We start from the raw sequence: 19,153 nt of genomic DNA on the forward strand, positions 1-19,153 counted from the left end.
AACATAGCACCATACCAGCTACTAGGAAGACAACTAACTATATCCCAGCTGAAACCAGGACAGGATTGAATTGGGGGGCTGTGTCTGGAAAGCTATGTATTTGTGGGCTATAGAGTAACTTGGGGAAAGAAGAAATACCCTCTACCTGCTGATAGTGTTGGTTTGTGCCCTATCGTGTGCCGTTGGTTTGACTGTAAGGTGAAATCAGGCAGGAGAGCCTCTCCCAGAAGCAGTGGAATTGAGCAGAAGAGTCCAGTGCCCTTTAAGGATGATTAATTATTTTGTTGTTTTATTAGTAATAAAAGTAAGAGACAAAATAACTGATTTGGGGATACCATTTTAAAAGAAAAAAACAAAAACCCAAACCAAAAACTCCCACCATAAAATCGTTAGAGGAGACATGTAAACCAAAATCACCGTCTATTGATTTAGACAGGATGAAGAAATGAGCTATCAAAAGTAAGAGGTAGTTCAGGAGGCATTTCGTTTTGACTTGACGTTCTCAATTTCTAGTAAATTCAGCTATGCCAAAATACATGCAGGATTATATGCAGAAAACTACACTGAGATTGTAGAACAATAGATGGCAGTACTGTTGAAACTGAGCTTCCTGATTAAGTATCCTTACATACCTATCTTGATCAAACTGGGGAGTTATACAGACTTTCTGTTAACTTTTCTTTTTTGCATTATATTGCAGAGACTAGCTTCCACTTAGTACCAAGAAGGTAGTGGGAGATTTGGGTCACTTTTATTTACTACAGTAGTGCTTTATGATGTGGTTTCTGATTCCATAGTTGTAACTTATTAAAAGCCATACTATGGTAGGGGAAACTTGTTTTGAAATAGCTAATCCTTCTCTCTTGGTCCTTTGTTTTGTTTTCAAAGTTCTGATGTGGTTTGGGAGACAAAACCCAAGAAGAAGTCAAGATGGAGACCAATGAGTGTTAAGCAGACTGATAAATTAGAACAAGAATTCAAAGATTACAGTGAGCTAACTCCTTCAGAAAATAAGATTATTGAGTTGGAATCAAATGTTTTGGTAATAGTGATATTTCTCTAATTCTATTGTTTACATGCATACCCAGGAAAAAATGTATCAATTTTGCAATCTTTGAAGAAACTTCCAGTGAAAATTGAGATGATTGATTACATAATCCATTTGAAAACCCTTCTTTTTCTCTGTCTAGAAAAAAATCTTTGAAAAAAACCCCTAAACATTTGAAAGCTTGCTATAGAAGTTTTGTTGTTAGCCTCTAACTTTGAAACTGAAGTGTAACATACATATGAAAAAATCATTCCAGAAATTATTCTGGAATGTAGAAGCACATTATGCTCCAAATGCTGCTGTCCTTGTCTGTAGATGGATTCTAGATACTCATTAGAATTGTGTTGTAGGTAAATGAACATGCTATAAGTAAATAAGCCAATTTTTATCTTAATCGTAGACTGTTATACTATACCACTCTGCCTTTCTCTAGATAGCCATGTATTAAATGCTAGTAATCCCCCAAATAATGCAATATTTTGTAGTTTTACTTCCTATTGAAATTTATGACAAAAATTGACTGTTTTTAAAAAAGTTATGACATCTGCCTTAAAAGCTGCAAAATTTTTACTGCTAAGCTACCTTTACAATGTCAATGAACAGTGTAAATTTTAAAGTATATTATAAAAAGCAGTCTTTTGAAACACATAGCAAATTTTCTTTAATAATACGATAGGTATGTTTAACTCCTAATGGAATGAACATGAAAATTCAACAACCAAATGAGATTCCCATCAGAAGGAATTATCTGCCAGCTTTAAAAGTAGAATACAGTTCATCTGCACATCAGAAGTCTTTCAGAATTCAAATTTACAGGATACAGGTGAGTCTTGTCAAAAAACAGTGAGTGACTTATTAAGAAAAAGCAACTTTTATGGAAACTTGCATTTTTTTTTTAGAATTGATTGCATTTGTCATGTTTTGAATTTAATTGTACTCAATGGCTTCTACATCAGTGGTTCTCAATCTTTGGAAATACTACTTTAAATGCTTCTGGGAAAAAAAACCCAGACAACTATGAGTGTTCAGGAAAAACATTTACCATCCATCATCCATGCTTTTTCTTGTGGCTTTGCTTTATAATCAACAAAAAAACTAGGTACAGTTTGTTGTCTTGCATATGTTCAAGTTTTTAAAAACAAATCCATTGCAAAAATTCTGTGGAACATTTATTACCACCAACTTAGAGAAACTTTTCTAGACTATTTGAATTGAATGATTTCATTTTGAAAATGGAGATATTTTGAACCACAATAGCAGCTTTTTTTCTGCTTTTGAATTGGTGGAATGCTACAGGTAATGTCCATAATTCTTGTGTTTGTCCTGAATTTAAAATGTTTCACTCTTGAAAAGCTAACGTGCTGCGCCTTGTCCTGTCCTTACCCCTATTAGATACAAAACCAGATTCCTGGAGCCATATTTCCCTTTGTGTTCTATCCTATTAAACCTCCAAAGTCCATCACCCTGGATTCAGGTTTGTTTTTCTAGTTTAACATAATCCTTACTTCTAAAATGACAAGATAACTTGCTTGTACTGAAGTTAACCATGTCACTTATCAGATGTAGTCTGTATAAGCTTACTGACTACAGATAATGCAAATACTAATGTTAGAGATAGGGAAGCAGTTTTCTCTACAAAGAACATATACAGAAAACCATTTGAACAGTTAACAGTTGGAAGAAAACAAAATTTCTTTCATTCATCAATATCATACCTTTTAAGCATATCTTTCTGACACACTAATTCAGTGCTCTTGGAGAGTGTAACGTGAAAGTTACATTTGGATCAAGCTTAAAACAGACTTTTGGTAGTTGTATTCAGACCACAGTTAAAACTTAATGCTGACTAATATAGGAGAAGAGTTGTTTGCTGAAAATAAGAAAAGATCAAATTGTTGCTTTATTGATGGTAGTGAATTTGTGGCACCATTTCTGTATTACTTGCATTTGGAGTTCCAGGGCAGTGAGGATTCAGTCCTCATTTTTAGTCATCTGATTTTTCCCTAGTGCCCCAAATAAATTGTTTATCTTAATCATGTTGATTATTTTTTCCTTTGCTTGCATGCAATAGATGACCTGGTGACCCATGTGAAATAATGTTAACTAATAAGAAAAGAAATGTGTGCCAGTGCCAGTCTAAACTCAAAATTCCTATATGAGTCACCATTTATAAGCTCTGTATATAGCAAATTATATTTTGCCTGTTTTGTATGTAGCCTTCCAACTTCTCCATTGCTTGGAACACAGAGCTCAAGTCAGTATACTATGTCTTCCATTAACTCATTAAGGGTAAAGTCACTTGGAAGACCAGAGTAATCTCAGGAGGGATGCTGGATTGCAACAGAGAATACTGCTTGTAATTTTGTACAGAAGCTAATAAGATGTCAGGTGTTCATTCTAAATATGATCAATTTCAAGCTACAGTGCATAAATCTGTGGAATTCTTTTTTTTGTTTAGTTTATATTTTGGTATCACCTGTTGGAAAATCTTATTCCATGACCAGGGAAATTAGATAAGTCTAAGATTATATCAGTATTAATTTGCTTTTAAATGAAACTGGTACATTTCCAGAGATCAGTGAAATAGAATTTTTATGTTCCATTTCATCCCTGTCTTCCTATTCCTTTCTGTTCCTGCTCTTTCTCCTGATTTAGTTGTTTGCCAGTCATATCCATTATGTAATCCTACTTTACAGGATTGAGAAAATCCTGAACATATATGACATTTTCATATTAAAAATATAAAGGTACATATATCATATAAAAATCTGTCCTGATCTCTTTTTACTTTACAACTTCATAGCACCAAAACCATTTACTGATGTCAGTATTGTCATGAGAACTGCAGGACATTCACAAATATCTCATATTAAGTAAGTATTTTGACATGTTTCATCTCTTTTGCTATTGATTTGTTTAATCAAGATTTAAAATTATTATGGGGCAAAGATAATGGAAGATAATTTTACATGAACTCATTCTCAGAAAGATGAGAGCACTTAGAGAGATGAAAGCTCATCCCCCTTTATTGTCCATATCGTGGCAGAGTAAAGTAAGGATTTTTACTGTGTTTGTAGTGCAGATTTTTAGTCATTTTTGATTGAGAAAAAACTCTGTGTTTAGCAGTGCTATATACAATGCTAAATGCCGCTACTTGTTTAAAACGGTTCTGGTTACGGGAAATGTGTTTATCTTACACTGCTATGGGAAGCCTTCTTTTCGCCAGTATTGGCGAATCCCTCTAGGGGCGGTGGGAAATAGTACATGAAGTCAATACATAAGTGGCCTGAATAACCTAGATTAAGTTTTATGTGTCACGTGTTTTCATAAAACACCTTAATAATTGTTTTTTGTTTCATGTGTAGGTATTTTAAGGTCCTGATTCAAGAGATGGATCTCAGATTAGATCTTGGCTTCCTGTATGCCCTGGTTGAATTCTTTACACAGACTGATGTGCCGAGTGACCAAGAGGTAGAAACCTTTTGTTGTTTAAAGATTAATAGATTTTTTTTTTTCATTTGTAATCATTCAACTTATATTTAAAAAAAGAAAAAAAAAAAACCAGCTTGGTCTTCTGTGTCCATAACACTGGTTAATTCCTGTGTCAGGGACTAATGAAGCTGTGAGGTTTTTAAGCACTACCATTGCCTGAGGCAATCAGTAAACACTTCCTTTTATCCTCATCTTGCTTGCTATACAAAGAAGGCTTCAAAAACCTTTTGAAAAGAATGAAACTAATGCTGTTGTAGGCTCTTTGGTGTTACTAATGCCTGAGGCATCAGTTAATTAAGAACCCAAGACAGGAAGGAAGTGAAAGTAATGCTCTTTTCCTTAATGCAACTTATTTAAAAAAAAAAAAAAAAAAGGAAAATCTTGGCCAGGAAATCACTGAAACTTACCTGCCCATGAAAGCAAGAGAATGCAAAAAGAAGGGAGAGAGAGGTTGATCAGAAAGTGATAGTCTTTAGTAATTTTATGTAAAATTATAAAATTGGAAGATGATGTAATTGACATGTTGATACTAAGTGGAGAGGAGAGGACAGCAGGACGGAATTTAATTACTGTACATGGAGAATGAGAGAAGTTTGTACATAAGAACAGTAGAAATGATAATATGAAATGCAAGGTAGTCTGCTTGGAAAATAATAATAAAAACTTCAGATACAACCATAAAGCAACAGAGGCGCCAGAGTTTCTTGGATTTGCCAAAATAAAACAAAAAAGGTGATAAGCTGGGTAGATACAATGCAATTGGGCATGCTGCTTTTGTTAAGAGTATTGAAATTTTGAATGTCAATACACAACGAACAGATAATAAATTATTTAGCAGAAAGTGTATCGGTTTTGTCTGTATCTCAAAAATGCTGCTAGTGAAAAATGAATCAGAAATATTTGCATACAAGATCTTCCTGGATGAGTAGAGCAAAAATGTCCTTTTTCGTGGGGCTTTAAAAGGTAGTGTCTTACTGTGGCAAGTGAAAGGTATGCCGGAAAGGCAACTTACTTTGCTTTTATTTCCCCATATCTACACACCAGAGATTGAAAAAACTATTACTGCTCAGGGATTATACTAAAATAAGGAGAAAAGATTAAAAAATTGCTCCAGTGTAAATATAAATTGAAAATTAGAAGGAACTGTAGAAGAACAAGAGAATTTATTTCTGGAATAACATTTCAAGCAAGATAGGAATCTTGTTAGAATTTTGTAAATTTACAGCAGAATAAATTAATGTAAGACTTGTCTGCTATGGGTTGTAGTTCAGTAGATCTTTTCATCTAAATAAATTTGCTACTCTTGCATGGTATTATGTATTAAATATACCCTCAGTTTCCTACTTTTGTTTCTTAAGCATATGGAGTTCTTTATTTTGAATTTTAAAAAGAAGATTCTGGTTTTGGTGGGTTTTTTGTAGCTTGTTTTCTGGCCTCTGATAAAGGAAAACTAAATGTACTGTCCAATTCACAGGTGTTTATGTGGTTACCTTGAGTTTGGGGTTAGCAGGCATGAAGATGTAGTTGATTCTTCATAGTCCTGTCTTTCTTTCCTGTTGCTGTAATTTGAAGCCCGTGGGTTCTTTGCAGAGCTCTAGAGGCACCACAGTTTTGGAAAGACTCACAAAACATGTTAACTGCTTATTGACTTAGGAACTCTTGTCTCTTGGTGGTAATGTAAATTTTAAGTAAAATTTTAACTTAAAGAATGGGATCCTCTCCAGTGAGAGGCACCTTTCTCTAAATCAAGACCTAAGCATGTATTTCTATATAGTCTTTTCTTATTATATTATAAACTCTTGAAGCAAACCTGAGTAATGTAATTTTTTTAACGGCTAGATGAGTCTAGTTTTGTTAAACATCATAAACTTAATTAAACATCTTAAAAAATTTAAATAGTAAGAATGAGCGGTCTAATTGTAACGTATGAAATATAAGGAAATTTGAAAGGTCTATTAAAGCAGAGATTCAATGAACATTCATAATGTTACTTTAGAATTGTTTCAGAAATGTCGCTGTATTTTCATATGTGGGAGTAAGTAGTCTGAACTCGTGGTTCCCAACAGTGTGCTGGGGCATACAGTCTGTTACATCTGTTGATACCAGGTGTACCCGTGAATCCTAGATTATTATGGTAGTTTGAAAAATTATGTTAATTTTCAATGCATGGTTGTGTAGTGGAAAAAATAAATTGTTGTATTTTATTCTCTCTTTCCCCTCCCAGTGGAAAGATGAGTGATTTGAGATCAGCATTGTGAGCTAAATCACTGAATCCAGAGATTAGAGGAAGTCCTCTTCTGCACTTTCATTTTTATTGGAATTGCAAGGCATAATTTTCGGATTTGGTCCCTACTTAATATTTAGTACCTTGACTGTTCTGCTTGTTTAAGTAGCAAGGTGGTACTGGGGTTTACTGTTCTGAAAGGACCTCTCATTATTTTTAGTTACAACTTCGTTTTCTTTGACTATTAAGTTTTTTCTGACTTCAGAACTGTAATTATTTAAAAACCTTAAAATGTTTTGTTTTTTTACTTGGCCAATTCTTGAAAAACTGTTGTAAAGTAACTCTATCTTTTGAAGGAGAAAAGAAAAAAGGGCTAGATGGAGGTCTTCTCAGAGTATGTAAAAGTCTAGTTTCTGTGTACCAGAAAATAGTCTTTAGTCTAGTTTTTTGTATTTAAAAACCTATGTGCTGTATTATGTGTTCAGAAGGGTATACATGTATGCTCTTTGTTTGATCCATATAAAAAATGTCCAAAATTTACTTGAAATATTTAGTATTTGAACTTTCATAAAAAGAGGTTTTTTTAACTAATGAATACATGTATGTTGGATTGTCTTTTATATACATATGTTTCCTCCTCTTCATACAAAAAAGGCAGCAAGCAAACTCAAAAAGTCCTTTAAAATGTCAACTAAGTAAAAAAATAAGATCAGGAGAGTATAAGTAGTATTAGTCAACGTATTGCATCTCAGTTGACAAATGCAGGGTAGTTTTATATACTCTAAATGTTAAAGTAATATTTTTTAAAATGCATTCACAGCTAGAACTTTTCAAAAAGGATGTTGAATCTCTGCAAGAAGAACTGATGAGTGTGTCGTCAATGGATACGTCACAAATCAGCCTGTATGAATACTTTCATATCTCTCCAATTAAGGTATACCTTTTTCACAGTACAGCCTGTGTTTGCTCTCTAACTGAAGAATTTTTGACTCCTGTAGGATAGTAGGCACTGGAAATAAAGAAACATAATGGTGATAAAAAATAAAATAAAAATGTCCTAGAAAAGTGCTTTCATTGTTACCCCTAACTTATATTTAAGGGGTTTATATTAATATTTATTAAATATTTACATTAGAAGTTCATTATTTCATTCATATCCATGAGTTTCTTCATATACAGTAATACTTTTTATTATTTAAGAGATCCTTGCAAAATGCTATAGTTTGTGTGCAGACAGTGTGTTGTGTATTGGGGAATGAGGTCATTTCTAAAAAACACGTACAGCCAGCACGACTGCACAATGATATTTTTTGCTTTATCATTACTTACTGGAAAAACAGTTTTGTTTTTTGACCCCAGTAAAGTCTACTTTTGGCTATTTCCCCATTCCCATAAACATTCAGGTACAGCTGTTGAATAATAGGTGCATACTTACATGGAAACAACAGCCTGTTTGCCCAAATCTAACTCCCATGCATTTTTAGCTTACTGGTCTTTTTTTTTTTTTTTGATAATTGCATAGCTGACGTTGTTAAAGCCGTGATGGTACTTTGTAGGCTCTATAACAGTGCTCAGTAAAAGAATCTAACCTCCATCCCCTGGGAAATAGATCAAAGAATGGTTTGAGTTTCAGCTCTACAGTATCTGGTAAGAAGTTAGAAACAGTCTGCTATTAGAACAGGTAATTGCAGGAAATGCTTGGCTAGCTTTATGTAAACAGCTTAGCTTAACTCATTCCAAGTATATCTAGTGCTGTTTCAATGTATCTTCATTTAGATGTTCATAGGTACATCTCCACTTGTTTTATTACAAAAACTACTCCTGACTTGGCAGAATTAAAATGCCCCTTACATGTTAAGGTAACAAAGTGAACACTTTGTAACAAAGTAAACAAAAGCTTATTTTTTAATGTATTCTGTCATATTTGACAAGAAAAAGTACATGGAGGAGAGAGGATGGAATAAACGGGCTTCAGGTTCTAATAAAAGATTAGTCTTTAACAGTTATGAAGTCAATATAGAGCTGTGAATTGACAATGATTCTGCAAGACAAGCTATGTATCTTTGAAATGAGATATAGCTACGGTCTGTTATACCATAAATTAATGAATGGCATGTGGTGTTGTCTTCAGAGAATTGGAAACAGACTTAACTTCTTTTCATCTGATTTTGAAAACTGCTGAATACACTTGTGCACTATAGAACCCTCTGAGCAATTTTCCTGAATGTTTTTCTGTTTTGAGACTGTCATCTGAATTTCTGTGAAACAAATACTTTGGTTAATCCAGGTCTGCCCAAGTGTGGTTTTTCTTGTATACATGTTCCAGTGTTTGTTTAGCACCTGTAAAACTTGTGTTAAAAATTATTTGTTTTCAGGCTTTTGATTCTTGTTCTTGCCTGGACACCATGCTATGTTACCATTTTCAGTCTGCTTTGATTTTGGGTATTAGTTATAGAAACAAAATGTTTTGGAAACAAGCTAATAACCTAAATTATAACTAAAAGATTCTGGAGACCTTATCTGAAAACATGAGTAAGCAATTTCAAGTTCTTGTTTTCTTAAAGGTAGTTCTGGTTATACAGTTTGACTTTCAGTGTTTTTGTACTGCCCTACATGGTGTATTTATGTTTTCTGTTATGAAGTCAGTATGATTTCAGTCAAGATTAGAAAAGTCTTATCTCAATTTTTAAATCATCTAAAAGATTATAAACATAGAAATATAATACTTTTACTAACCAGTCGTGTTATTTCCCAATGTCATTTTTATCCTTCAGTTACATTTAAGCTTTTCACTCAGTACGGGTGGAGAAGATAGTAACAAAGAAGAAAGAAAGAATGAACTGATACCACTTCAGTCCTTGAATCTCCTGCTGAAGAGTATAGGGGCCACCCTCACTGATGTACAAGATGTTGTCTTTAAGTAGGTTAAAAATACGATTGTAAAGATTACTTCCAAAGATTAAACCAATGTTACAGATGTTAAACTTTAATTTGCTCTCATAATAAGGACTTTTTCTCTTTTCTTTCTTTTTTTTTTTTTTTTTAGGTTGGCATTCTTTGAACTCAGCTATCACTTCTGTACTACACAACAGCTCCAATCAGCAGTTGTCAGGCATTATTCAAAACAGGTGAGAATAAGTAAATTTCAATATTTCAGCAAATTTATATTTTGAAAGCGCTACTATGTGCTTTGGTTCTATGAAAATAAATAAAATTACTTTCAGCCTTGTATGTTCGTACAAAGGTTAAACACATAAACACATTACTTATTAGTTGTATTCTGTTGCCTTTATTTTGGGGGCAAGTACTCTTTCCAGATTATCACTAGAGGAAAAGTGGCATAGATGCCAAAACAGCTTGCTGGAATGGATAGTGGAAGCAAACACAATACAGCTCTGATAGAGCAGGATTGGCATAAAAATATTAATGTTTTTTCTTGCATATTAGTAGTATATGAATTATGAAGCTTCTTTGGCCTTTGTGTACTGTTCAGGTCCTGTCATCCAGTGGAGAGAATCCAGCAGACACGCTTTTGCATAAAGATATTAGTCCTCTTCTATCCATCCATCATTAATAATAAGGGATTCTTTGAACTTATTAATTTAGTGCTCTGTCCATATTTAAAGGAGAAAAAAACCTATAAAGGGTTTTAATTGGGGAATGAATTATCTTTTGTTCTCTGACTTTTCCTTTTTTCCAGAGGGAAAATTTAAATCTCCTAGGATATGCTCAACCTTTTTTTTAAAACTGAATTACACTTCATATAGATGTAGTTGCAACACTTTGCAGTGACTATCAATAAAATTTTCTCAGTTTGTCCTGTAGCATGAGAGAAATCTAAGTAATGTGCTTGCTTTGTAAAATCTCAAGAACATTAATGTCAGTTGTTTGTGAAATACTTTTAAGAAGTAATGTTTATTTAACTGACTTAATATGATTTACCCACTGTAAGATCCTTTTTAATACAATACTTCTACTTTTCCACGTAATTTTGAGTTTTTTATATTAAACTCATATTACTTCCACTTTCTTTTAATCTCAATATACTACACTGCCTTTGTTTTAGTGTAATTTCTGAATATTTTTACTAATAACTATTTGTATTTTAGGCTATTAAACAGATGTATGTTCTCATTCTTGGCCTTGACGTCTTGGGTAATCCATTTGGATTCATAAGAGGCTTGTCTGAAGGAGTAGAAGCATTCTTCTATGAACCTTACCAGGTAAAAATCTCTGCTGCCTTGTAGCACAAGTAGAGAGATATGAATTAAATTGAAAATGTGGATGTATTAATGCCTTTTTTGTTTTTAAATTTTTATTTAGAATTGAAAATTTAAAGTGAAAGTGCCAGGAAAAGTTACTGGAAAACTCAAGGGTGATAAAACAGAGAGACTAGTCCATTTAACTTAATTCACAAAAGACTGTTCCTTACTGTTCTTATTTTAAAATAAATCTGCTTTTTTTTCCATTTGCCTTAAAATAAGCAGACTGCAGGGAATGAATTAGTATTCTAAAATAGTCTTTCTCTCACAGGTGCTCTCATGGGCACTTTCACACTTTATCACACGTTCTTGCGCTCTTGTTCTCCTTGTTATATATAAATTCCAATAAAAATGTAAGATTTAAAAATATGTAATGCATACTATTTGAAGCTTAGCATTGCATTTATGCAATCCTTTTTTTATTTAGGGAGCCATCCAGGGTCCTGAAGAATTTATAGAAGGAATGGCACTAGGACTTAAAGCACTAGTAGGGGGAGCTGTTGGTAAGTTTCAGCATTATGGTAGTATACTTAATAGTAAGCAATATAGATGAGTATTTGTAAATTGTATTGACATTTTACATTGTTTTATTTTCCAATAGGTGGGTTAGCTGGTGCTGCATCGAGAATCACTGGTGCTATGGCAAAAGGAGTAGCTGCGATAACTATGGATGAGGATTACCAGCAGAAGAGGAGAGAAGCCATGAATAAACAGCCCACTGGTCTGAGAGAGGGTATCACTCGTGGCGGAAAAGGATTAGTTTCTGTAAGGAGAAAAAAAATTACAAAAAGATTAATGAATTTTATGCAGGCAGGAGTAACAAATATAGAGGCTGCCATAGTCAGCAGAGAGTTGTTACTCTTTATTTTAATTCTGGTTTTGCAAATATATGGCCAGAATTGGTTGATAGTTTTAAAGAAAAATATATGAGGGTAGAAGAGAAGGTAGTAACTGTGAAGCAGGTGCCTCTAATTCTGTTAATTTGTAGTGAATTTTAGAATACTCCAACACATGTACTTTGAGGCTGTTCACCAACAAAGTAGTAAGAGAAATGTAAAGAATGAAAAATATAATCTGAAAACCTATTTGTAATGTCTCTTGTTTCTCTTGGTAGGGTTTCGTCAGTGGCATAACAGGAATAGTTACAAAACCAATAAGAGGTAAGTTTATGTCTTCTGATGCATTAACTGTTCATATGATGGTAAATTCTTGATATTTGATGAGACATTATGTATTGGATGGAGTTAATTTTCCCCGTAGCAGCCATCATAGTGCTGTGCTCTGCATTGGTAGCGAGAAAGGTGTTGACAACACACCAGTGTTTTGGCTACTGTTGAGCAGTGCTCACACAGAATCAAGGCTGTCTCTCCAACATCCCCCCCTCACCAGTACGCTCTGGGGTAAGCAAGGTCTTGGGAGGCGACACAGCCAGGACAGCTGACCCAAACTGACCAAAGGGATATTCCATACCATATGATGTCTGCTCAGCAATAAAAGCTAAGAGAAAGAAGGAGGATGAGAGGCATTCTTTATTACGATGTTTTTCTTCTGGAGCAGCTACTATGTCTACTGAAGCCCTACTTCCTGGGAAGTAGCTGGACATCACCAGCTGATGGAAAGTAGAGAATATATCTTTTGTTTTCCTTTGCTTCTGTGTGTGGCTTTTGCTTTTGCTTTATTAAACTGCTTTTATCTTGACCCACAAGGTTTTTTTTCCATCTTATTTTCTCCTCCCACCCCCACTGAGGAGGGGAGTGATAGAGCAGCTTGATGGGCACCTGGCATCCAGCCAAGGTCAACCCACCACACATTATAAATCTGAGTTATAAAACTTTTTATCAAGATTTTGTATTCCTACTGACTTTTAGTTTAAATGTTGTTTACGTGAACTTTATGTGGAGGAGAATATGTAGTTGCATATCAAATAAGATTTGTAATTAAATGGTAATCAAGTTTGCTAAGATTGTAAGAAAAACTTGGTGTTTTGTAATTATTTGCTGAACTTAATCATTTTAGGAGCTCAGAAAGAAGGAGCAGCTGGTTTTTTCAAAGGTGTTGGAAAAGGCTTAGTGGGAGCAGTAGCTAGGCCTACTGGAGGAATCATAGACATGGCAAGCAGCACATTTCAGGGTATTAAAAAGTAAGTAAAACAAATATGAAGAATGACATATGGCATTAAACAGACAATAGTAGCAGTAGTACATTGTGTCTTTGTGTTGCTTCTTGTGTCGATGTTTCTGGATCTCTCAACTTTGTTGTTAATACAGATGAGCTATAAAAAAAATCTTATCCATATTGTTATTTATATGATAAATATGTGGCACTTAAATGCTACCAACTCTGTATTTTTTAAAAAAATCACAACATCAAATCTCAGGTATTTCTAGTATTACCGAAGAAACTAGTTTAAAAGCCTCAGTGATAGGACTTCCTTTGATTGCTGATTTTTTTTCCTTTTGCCCAAAATATACAGGAAAAAAGGACTGCTTAGCTGCATCAGAAGTTACTTTTTATATTATTGCTACTCTATAAGATGAGTTCCAAGATGAGCAGGTCATGCCAGGAATCTGTCCTGGTTGTTCTGACTGAGAACTGTTAGGACTGCATATTGAACACTGTGGTAGCCTCACTTTAATAAAGCTGTTGCTGTACATTATCTCATGCTGTACTATGTAAAGAAGTAGGAGAAAATGTTTTGAGGGGGCATTTAGTAGTTTCTTCTGAATACAGCTGTTTAATGGCCCTGTTCTTAGTGAGCTGGACCACTTTTGCTGCCATGAGATTGCCACTCTCTTGTTTTCCACTTCTTCAAGTTCTTTAGCAGAGAAATGCAAGAAAAATACCAGAGCAAAAGTTCTGTATTGCACAGATGTCTTTAATTTTGAAGTTTTGAAGTACAATACTTAGACAGATGTGTGCTGCTCTGTGCCATCTAATTTTCTAATAATCATTCTCTGAAATAGATTTCTGACTAAAATCTATTACTGTTTCATAGACTACCTACTCAATGTCTATTCATATGCAAAAGCACATACATAGACAACAACAGTTGCTGTACTAGTACTTGAATTTAATTTTTATTTAAAATGATGTAGAGTCTTTGTTAAATATTATAGCTGAGTAGAGATATTGATACATACCTTAAATTTGCTGCTTTATTGTCAGAGTTGCAGATTCATCAGAAGATGTGATAAGCCTGCGCCCACCTCGCTTCTTCGGTGAAGATGGAGTTATTAGACCTTACAGATTAAGAGATGGAACAGGAAGTCAAATGTTACAGGTGAAGAAAATGAAAGATAATTTGACATACATTTTAACTCATCATATGTTCAAATAAATATTTAACAGAATTTCCCGTTTCTTAAATTCCCTACTGTCTCTTACTTAGTAACTCAGTAGTCAAGAAGTTTCATTTACTTTCTTAGGCTTATGACCACTTTGGTTACTTCGTTTCTGTGATACAACTTTTGAGAAAGACACCATAATTTACACCAGTATATCGGTAGAGGTTTCTACAAGATACAGAGCATTTTGAAAGAAGAAAGAGGTTTATATGTGTAATTAAAAAGGTTTATGTCTTTAATTTTTATTTTTGATAAACAGGGATGATAAACACAAAGACACTTTTTTCAGTAATTTTACAATACACATTTTAAATCTGAATTTTATGTAAACCAGCATTTTAAACACACTTAAAATAGCTGTATTTATGTCATACTGCAGCCATTGAAAGAACATAAACAGTTTTGAAGTAGAATACTCTTTGCATGATGAACATGCTGAACAGTAGCTATTCTTTAATAATTCGGCTGCTACTTAAGCAAATTTACTTGGATATCAAAGTGGAAATAATTTCAACTGTTTTGCAGCTTACAAAGTTTCTATTTTTTTCTCTGTTAGAAGTAAAACTGCATCTTAAAAATATTCAAACGTAAGAAAAAAAGTAGTAATTAGTGATTGCATGAATGTAAACAATTGTTAAAATACACATTGAAGGATTCACAGTGTGCCAGGGAAATGTTGGAGAAGTCATTCAGAAATAACCTTTTTGGAGAAGCAGATAAGAATGAAGTAGCCTTTGGAGAGGATTTTTAGACTATTTTGAGAATTGCCACAGCTGTGTGTTTCACGTCAAGTTCCAATCTGGTTGTTTCTGTTCCTGCTGCATTTCATTAGTGTGTCTTTTGTTTTCTGGTAGAAGAGGGTTGTCCTATTTGGGGCATCTCAGCTATGTTCGCCATACCATTCACTGGTGATATAGTTCAGCAAACTGTGAAAGTTCTTTGATAATAAATAGTACGCCTCTGCCTTTCTTCTAATGAAGTAGCTTTAACCTGTGCTCTCCGATTTAAACCTAGTGTTATAGAGCAGTATTATCTTAACTAGAGCGTAGTTAGAAGCCACTACTGATAAACAGCATAAACTTATTTCTAATCTTTCTCCTCTTTTTGGTAAGAAAATGAATTCCAAAACATCCCATTTTCTGTTTTAAAGTGTACCACTAAAACAAATGCTAGTGAGCCAACAGAGTCAGCTCTAATGTGCAGAATTCTCTAATGATTTTGCATTACTTTTGCTTCTTAAATTTGTAGGAGTTTGCATTTGGGTTTTTTTTCTGAGAAACCTTTAAAAAATTCTGCAATGTAATATGCAATTCTAATTTTTCTCTGTTGTGTGGTTGAGTGTACAGTACCACTACCTTGCATTATCCAACTTAAAAAAGCTTAAAGGCGTTGCCTTGCATTATGCCTGTCATATTTTGTGATGGTAGCCGCCATTTGACAGTAGCTAAAGTTGAGAAATTGTATGTTTCGTATTAGTTTTCACTACTGATGATTCTAAGATAGAACTACTCTTGAAGAAATGTTTTGAAAGCTCCAAACAGGGTTGTAATTCTCTTAATAGGCAGTCAAATCAGAAAATACTGAATCGTGTAATTTTTTTTCAGACATTAATTTTTGATATAATATGTTTGATGTCTTAATCTTATTTTACCCTCAAGTGTACTAATGTTTTTGGTTCTTGATGTTTCTGGTTCTAGAGATAATTCTTTGTTTTGTATGAGACTTAGTTTATTTCATGTCCCCTAGCTGAAGAAGTTTGAATAGCATAATATTTTCTTATGGGGAAAAAAAGATTATTTTCCACTTTTGTATTATTTCTATGCATACAGGTCTGGTGACTGGCCCCACTGCAGGCACTGTGTTGTAGCATTTTAAACAGATTACCAAACTAGATTGGAATAAAACTTTTTAGTAATTTAGAGATTGTATATGCTGATTAAAAAAATAGGATATAGGTTATTTTGTGTGCTCATACTGTGTCCTGAACTAGGATGTCACTTCAGAACTTCTTTGTTTTCTGGGGTTTTATTTTGCTTTAATTAACAAACTTGCGAGACAAACTAATACTTCTAAACTAATACTTCTGCTTTCTTCTTCCCTTACCATGCTTTCAGAAAAGACAGGCCTACAGGGAATGGACTAAGACTCACAATAGTAGTGATGATGATAACAGTTAGGATAATATGGACTGTAACAGATATACATGGCCTTTGTCATGCTTTTTTGACCTTTAAGTATTAAATGTTGCTGCTATGATTCCCACTGAGAAATTGGAGTTGTCTGATATTAAACTCTTATTTTTAAAACTGTGGAAAAAAAAAATGTGGGGAAATAAACTGTATGACGGTGAATGCGAGGGAAAGGAGCAAAAAATATAATAAAAATAGTCTTATAGATAAAACTGGACATTAGGTTAAATTAATATTGAAAAATATGAAGAAATAGTAATACCATGACTTAAAGTTTATTTCCAGATATGTTTCTATCAAGTGTATTTAATGTTTTTGCATTTATATAAGTGTTTGACAGGTTTTATTTACAATTTGCTAGATGGAATGCTTTTAAATGTGTTTAGTAAAACTTTACTGAGTTGTACAGTCATTACTGGTGTTAAAATGCTGTTTGACTGTTTTATTTATTTCATATTTCAAAAGTATTTTGTCTGCTTTTCTTTTTAACAATAAACACATCTAAATTGTATCTAAAATGGATTCATTGTTCTGTTCCAACATTGTTTCTCATGTTTCCTGGAACTAGATTATGTAAGAACACTAAATGGCCTATAAAAGTTTTTAAAAGATAAAATGTATGTATTTTGAAAGGAACATTTAACATAAACCTTTAATTTTTCATTTATCATTTGTTTTACCGTAATTTTTAAATACTTATTTTGTTTGTCCTTTGGAATCCTTAGATGTGTGAAATAATGGATTATTTAGTTATTTTTGATTGCGACCATAAATTATTTGGTTCTTAAATCAATATTTTTGTTTTCATAGCAACTAAAAAAGTAAAAAAATCTACCCCAGGACTAAACCGTATGTAAAATTACGGGCAGCTGGAGAAAACACCAGTGCTTTTACAAGGCTCTGTGTAGTAAAAGTTACATAACATGCAAAAGTATGGGTTTTTTATTCACTTAGACATGGGGGACAAAAAAAACCAACAACACTGAATCACTATAATTCTGTATTGTGAATTCTACAATATAGCTTTACAAGTTACTTCTTTAAAAATTGTTTTATTCTGTATTCACTGGAATGCTTGCACAGTTTTCTCTTTTTTTTTTTTTGTGGTTTGTTGCTAAATTTTGTGTTGCATTCTAAAGACATCTTGCAATAGCTATTTATGTATCAATAAGTACTGTAGTAAGAATTAACTCTTTTGCCAACATCTGAAGAATTAGAATTGCTCTAAAGCAATAAGAGCTGCTGTAATGTTTGCATATTTACCAAAGATGATATCATGTCCTTCATAGATAATGTCTTCCAGTTATCAAAATTCTGAGGGAAGAACCATTAAAATCCATAAGACTCTTTATTCTAGTGCTATGCCTTCAAAAGTTCCTGTACTGTCTGATCTCTTGGGCAATGAATGAAGGAATATATGCCTGTAATCTCCCAGATAAAAGACGGGACAAACTCAATTTAAGAGCTTGTTTTAGCTGAAACTACTGATGCTTAAGATTGCTACAGATCATGTATTGCTACTTATTTTGTAATACTGTCATCTGAAAAGAGTGTCTTGCAGAAGTAGATGAATGACTGTATTGCCATGTGTTACTGCCTGAAACATTGTGGGAATGATTTTCAATATATCAGGTACAAATGGATCTTGGGTATTTCTTTGAAGAATGTAGGAAATTATTTTCATCTTCAATCCTGAAAAAAAGACATCTCATACCTAGAAGTTGAGGAAATTGTTAGGTACAACTTTATGGAAAGGTTACTGCTGCATTTTTAAACTTTACTGGGTTTTGGTAACTTTGACTATGTTACCTGACACTTCCTTTTTCCTTTTTGGCTTTTTACTGCAATTTCTTTTTTATCCTATAAGATATTGTTTTTCTTCTTTAATGACCTGTCTTACAAGACAATGCATGTCAATTTTATAACAAAACATATTTTTTCCTCATTGTAAAACAGCTTGAGAAAGAAACTTAATCATTTTTTGACTGAAAAAGCATCCCTGCAAAAAAAAAGAATTTGATTTTTAGAAATAATACATTTTTTCTATCAGATAGACCTAACTTTTTTTAATTTACAATTCTACAAATCATTACAGAATATGGAAGTAAAATTTAGCATGAATGGTAGTACTTCTGGGTCAGATATCACTAATTGAAGTTCCACTGCAATATAACTAAAACCAGTTCTTTCTTTACTCAGTAGATTGAAAGGTTGTAGAATGCTAACTAAACAAAACCAAAAAAACCAAAACAAACAAAAAAACCCAACCCGGAACAAAAAAACCACCCAAAACAGTAAAAAATTTACCACTGTAGTTGGCAAATACTCTAAGGCATATAATCATATTTTGTGTCTTTCATGGAGTATAGTTCTCTTTTTGAAGGTTTTCTATTAATAAAATTGTAGTAATTTTTGTTTCTGTCTTGAGTCTAGCTTCCTCTGAATATACATTGGGAAAAGAAATAATTTGGATTTAGGACAAGAAAAAATTGTATCACCTGGGATATCAGGATTTAATTTCTCTCCAGGTCATGGAACAAAAACCTGTGAGAAGTGTAATAGCTAACTAGCTGAAACTGATGCTCTTTAAGGCA

General features: G+C 33.3%; 1 protein-coding gene across 10 annotated transcripts in view; it reads left to right on the forward strand.

Moving 5' to 3' along the window:
* The window catches only part of VPS13A (vacuolar protein sorting 13 homolog A (S. cerevisiae)), a 109,418-nt gene that overhangs the window by 78,216 nt on the left and 12,049 nt on the right, over nucleotides 1-19,153 (forward strand). For 6 of the 10 annotated variants that reach the window (XR_774414.1, XM_010568617.1, XM_010568619.1 and 3 more), the window contains 14 exons: nucleotides 889-1,042; nucleotides 1,725-1,871; nucleotides 2,441-2,522; nucleotides 3,852-3,921; nucleotides 4,414-4,519; nucleotides 7,585-7,698; nucleotides 9,539-9,684; nucleotides 9,811-9,892; nucleotides 10,874-10,987; nucleotides 11,454-11,529; nucleotides 11,628-11,791; nucleotides 12,141-12,186; nucleotides 13,043-13,166; nucleotides 14,192-14,306. Coding sequence is in view for 8 of the 10 variants with exons in the window: in XM_010568617.1 (XP_010566919.1) it covers nucleotides 889-1,042; nucleotides 1,725-1,871; nucleotides 2,441-2,522; nucleotides 3,852-3,921; nucleotides 4,414-4,519; nucleotides 7,585-7,698; nucleotides 9,539-9,684; nucleotides 9,811-9,892; nucleotides 10,874-10,987; nucleotides 11,454-11,529; nucleotides 11,628-11,791; nucleotides 12,141-12,186; nucleotides 13,043-13,166; nucleotides 14,192-14,306 (1,540 nt within the window). In the remaining 2 variants the exon portion in view is untranslated. Of the gene's footprint in view, nucleotides 1-888; nucleotides 1,043-1,724; nucleotides 1,872-2,440; nucleotides 2,523-3,851; nucleotides 3,922-4,413; nucleotides 4,520-7,584; nucleotides 7,699-8,320; nucleotides 8,397-9,538; nucleotides 9,685-9,810; nucleotides 9,893-10,873; nucleotides 10,988-11,453; nucleotides 11,530-11,627; nucleotides 11,792-12,140; nucleotides 12,187-13,042; nucleotides 13,167-14,191; nucleotides 14,307-19,153 lie in introns of those variants that run through there. The other 4 variants (XM_010568621.1, XR_774415.1, XM_010568623.1 and 1 more) reach the window with 4 other exon arrangements.

Source organism: Haliaeetus leucocephalus, unplaced genomic scaffold (assembly GCF_000737465.1).
Source record: "Haliaeetus leucocephalus isolate CR32 unplaced genomic scaffold, Haliaeetus_leucocephalus-4.0 Scaffold251, whole genome shotgun sequence".
Lineage (NCBI taxonomy): Eukaryota > Metazoa > Chordata > Aves > Accipitriformes > Accipitridae > Haliaeetus > Haliaeetus leucocephalus.